The sequence below is a fragment of the Mustelus asterias genome, chromosome 19, assembly GCF_964213995.1.
Source record: "Mustelus asterias chromosome 19, sMusAst1.hap1.1, whole genome shotgun sequence".
In the NCBI taxonomy this organism is placed as follows: Eukaryota; Metazoa; Chordata; class Chondrichthyes; order Carcharhiniformes; family Triakidae; genus Mustelus; species Mustelus asterias.
Genome location: NC_135819.1, coordinates 26,054,284 through 26,056,982, shown reverse-complemented (window position 1 = coordinate 26,056,982; position 2,699 = coordinate 26,054,284). Strand labels below are relative to the sequence as shown.

At 79.8% G+C, this 2,699-nt stretch overlaps 1 protein-coding gene across 1 annotated transcript in view; it reads left to right on the top strand.

Annotated features, from left to right (window-relative positions):
• Positions 1-286: 286 nt before the first annotated feature.
• Positions 287-2,699, top strand: part of nopchap1 (NOP protein chaperone 1) — an 11,820-nt gene continuing 9,407 nt past the window's right edge. The window contains exon 1 of the mRNA XM_078235155.1: positions 287-419. Within this exon, the coding sequence (XP_078091281.1) occupies positions 326-419 (94 nt within the window). The 5' untranslated portion in view covers positions 287-325. The remainder of the gene's footprint in view (positions 420-2,699) is intronic.

Below are 2,699 nucleotides of genomic sequence, written 5' to 3'. Positions count from 1 at the left end.
CCCGGGTTTGAGTTCCAATCCGGGTTTGAGTTCCAGTCCGGGTTTGAGTTCCAGCCCGGGGTTCCAATCCGGGTTTGAGTTCCAGCCCGGGTTTGGGTTCCAGTCCGGGTTTGGGTTCCAGCCCGGGTTTGAGTTCCAGTCCGGGTTTGAGTTCCAGCCCGGGGTTCCAATCCGGGTTTGAGTTCCAGCCCGGGTTTGGGTTCCAGTCCGGGTTTGGGTTCCAGTCCGGGTTTGGGTTCCAGCCCGGGTTTGAGTTCCAGCCCGGGTTTTGGTACACCGCTGCGGGTGGCTCATCCGGCCGCCAGGTGGGGGCCGAGTCCGGGCGATGGATCCACGCGGATGGTTCCCGATGGCGGCTCAAAGCGGGAGACGGGAAGCGGAGCGATCGGCGGAGCTGCTGAGAAACGAGGGCGCCCCGGGTGAGAGCGGGAGGCGCGGGGAAAACCCCCAACCTCCCCCCCCCCCGCTCTCTCCCCCCCCCCCAACCTCCCCCCCCCCCGCTCTCTCCCCCCCCCCCCCAACCTCCCCCCCCGCTCTCCCCCCCCCCAACCTCCCCCCCCCCCCGCTCTCTCCCCCCCCCCCCAACCCCCCCCCCCGCTCTCTCCCCCCCCCCCAACCTCCCCCCCCCGCTCTCTCCCCCCCCCCCCCCCGCTCTCTCCCCCCCCCCCCCCGCTCTCTCCCCCCCCCCCCCCCCGCTCTCTCCCCCCCCCCCCGCTCTCTCCCCCCCCGCTCTCTCCCCCCCCCCCGCTCTCCCTCCCCCCCCCCCGCTCTCCCCCCCCCCCGCTCTCTCCCCCCCCCCCCCGCTCTCTCCCCCCCCCCCCCGCTCTCCCCCCCCCCCCCGCTCTCCCCCCCCCCCCCCCCCGCTCTCCCCCCCCCCCCCCCCGCTCTCCCCCCCCCCCCCGCTCTCCCCCCCCGCTCTCTCTCCCCCCCCCCGCTCTCTCTCCCCCCCCCCCCCGCTCTCTCTCCCCCCCCCCCCCCGCGCTCACTCTCCCCCCCCCCCCGCTCTCTCTCCCCCCCCCCCCGCTCTCTCTCCCCCCCCCCCCCGCTCTCTCTCCCCCCCCCCCCGCTCTCTCTCCCCCCCCCCCGCTCTCTCCCCCCCCCCCCGCTCTCTCTCCCCCCCACCCCCGCTCTCTCCCCCCCCACCCCCGCTCTCTCCCCCCCACCCCCGCTCTCTCCCCCCCCACCCCCGCTCTCCCCCCCCCCACCCCCGCTCTCCCCCCCCCCCACCCCCGCTCTCCCCCCCCCACCCCCGCTCTCCCCCCCCCACCCCCGCTCTCCCCCCCCCCCCCCACCCCCGCTCTCCCCCCCCCCCCACCCCCGCTCTCCCCCCCCCCCACCCCCGCTCTCCCCCGCTCTCTCCCCCCCCCCACCCCCGCTCTCCCCCCCCCCCCCACCCCCGCTCTCCCCCCCCCCACCCCCGCTCTCCCCCCCCCCACCCCCGCTCTCCCCCCCCCCCACCCCCGCTCTCCCCCCCCCACCCCCGCTCTCCCCCCCCCCACCCCCGCTCTCCCCCCCCCACCCCCGCTCTCCCCCCCCCCACCCCCGCTCTCCCCCCCCCCCCACCCCAGCTCTCCCCCCCCCCACCCCCGCTCTCCCCCCCCCACCCCCGCTCTCCCCCCCCCACCCCCGCTCTCCCCCCCCACCCCCGCTCTCTCCCCCCCCACCCCCGCTCTCTCCCCCCACCCCCGCTCTCTCCCCCCCCACCCCCGCTCTCTCCCCCCCCACCCCCGCTCTCTCCCCCCCACCCCCGCTCTCTCCCCCCCCACCCCCGCTCTCTCCCCCCCCACCCCCGCTCTCTCCCCCCCACCCCCGCTCTCTCCCCCCCCCCACCCCCGCTCTCCCCCCCCCCCCCCACCCCCGCTCTCCCTCCCCCCCCGGCTCTCCCCCCCCCCCCCCCCCCCCCCGGCTCTCCCCTCCCCCCCCCGCTCTCCCTCCCCCGCTCTCCCCTCCCCCCGCTCTCTCCCCCCCCCGCTCTCTCCCCCCCGCTCTCTCCCCCCGCTCTCTCCCCCCCCGCTCTCTCCCCCCCCGCTCCCGCTCTCCCCCCCGCTCTCTCCCCCCCCGCTCTCTTCCCCCCCCCGCTCTCTTCCCCCCCCCGCTCTCTCCCCCCCCGCTCTCTCCCCCCCCCGCTCTCTCCCCCCCCCCCGCTCTCTCCCCCCGCTCTCTCCCCCCCGCTCTCTCCCCCCCCCGCTCTCTCCCCCCCCGCTCTCTCCCCCCCCCGCTCTCTCCCCCCCCGCTCTCTCCCCCCCCCGCTCTCTCCCCCCCCCGCTCTCTCCCCCCCCCGCTCTCTCCCCCCCCCGCTCTCTCCCCCCCCGCTCTCTACCCCCCCCGCTCTCTCCCCCCCCGCTCTCTCCCCCCCCCCGCTCTCTCCCCCCCCCCGCTCTCTCCCCCCCCGCTCTCTCCCCCCCCCCGCTCTCTCCCCCCCCCCCGCTCTCTCCCCCCCCCGCTCTCTCCCCCCCCCGCTCTCTCCCCCCCCCGCTCTCTCCCCCCCCCGCTCTCTCCCCCCCCCGCTCTCTCCCCCCCCCGCTCTCTCCCCCCCCCGCTCTCTCCCCCCCCCGCTCTCTCCCCCCCCCGCTCTCTCCCCCCCCGCTCTCTCCCCCCCCGCTCTCTCCCCCCCCGCTCTCTCCCCCCCCGCTCTCTCCCCCGCCTCTCTCCCCCCCCGCTCTCTCCCCCCCCGCTCTCTCCCCCCCCCGCTCTCTCCC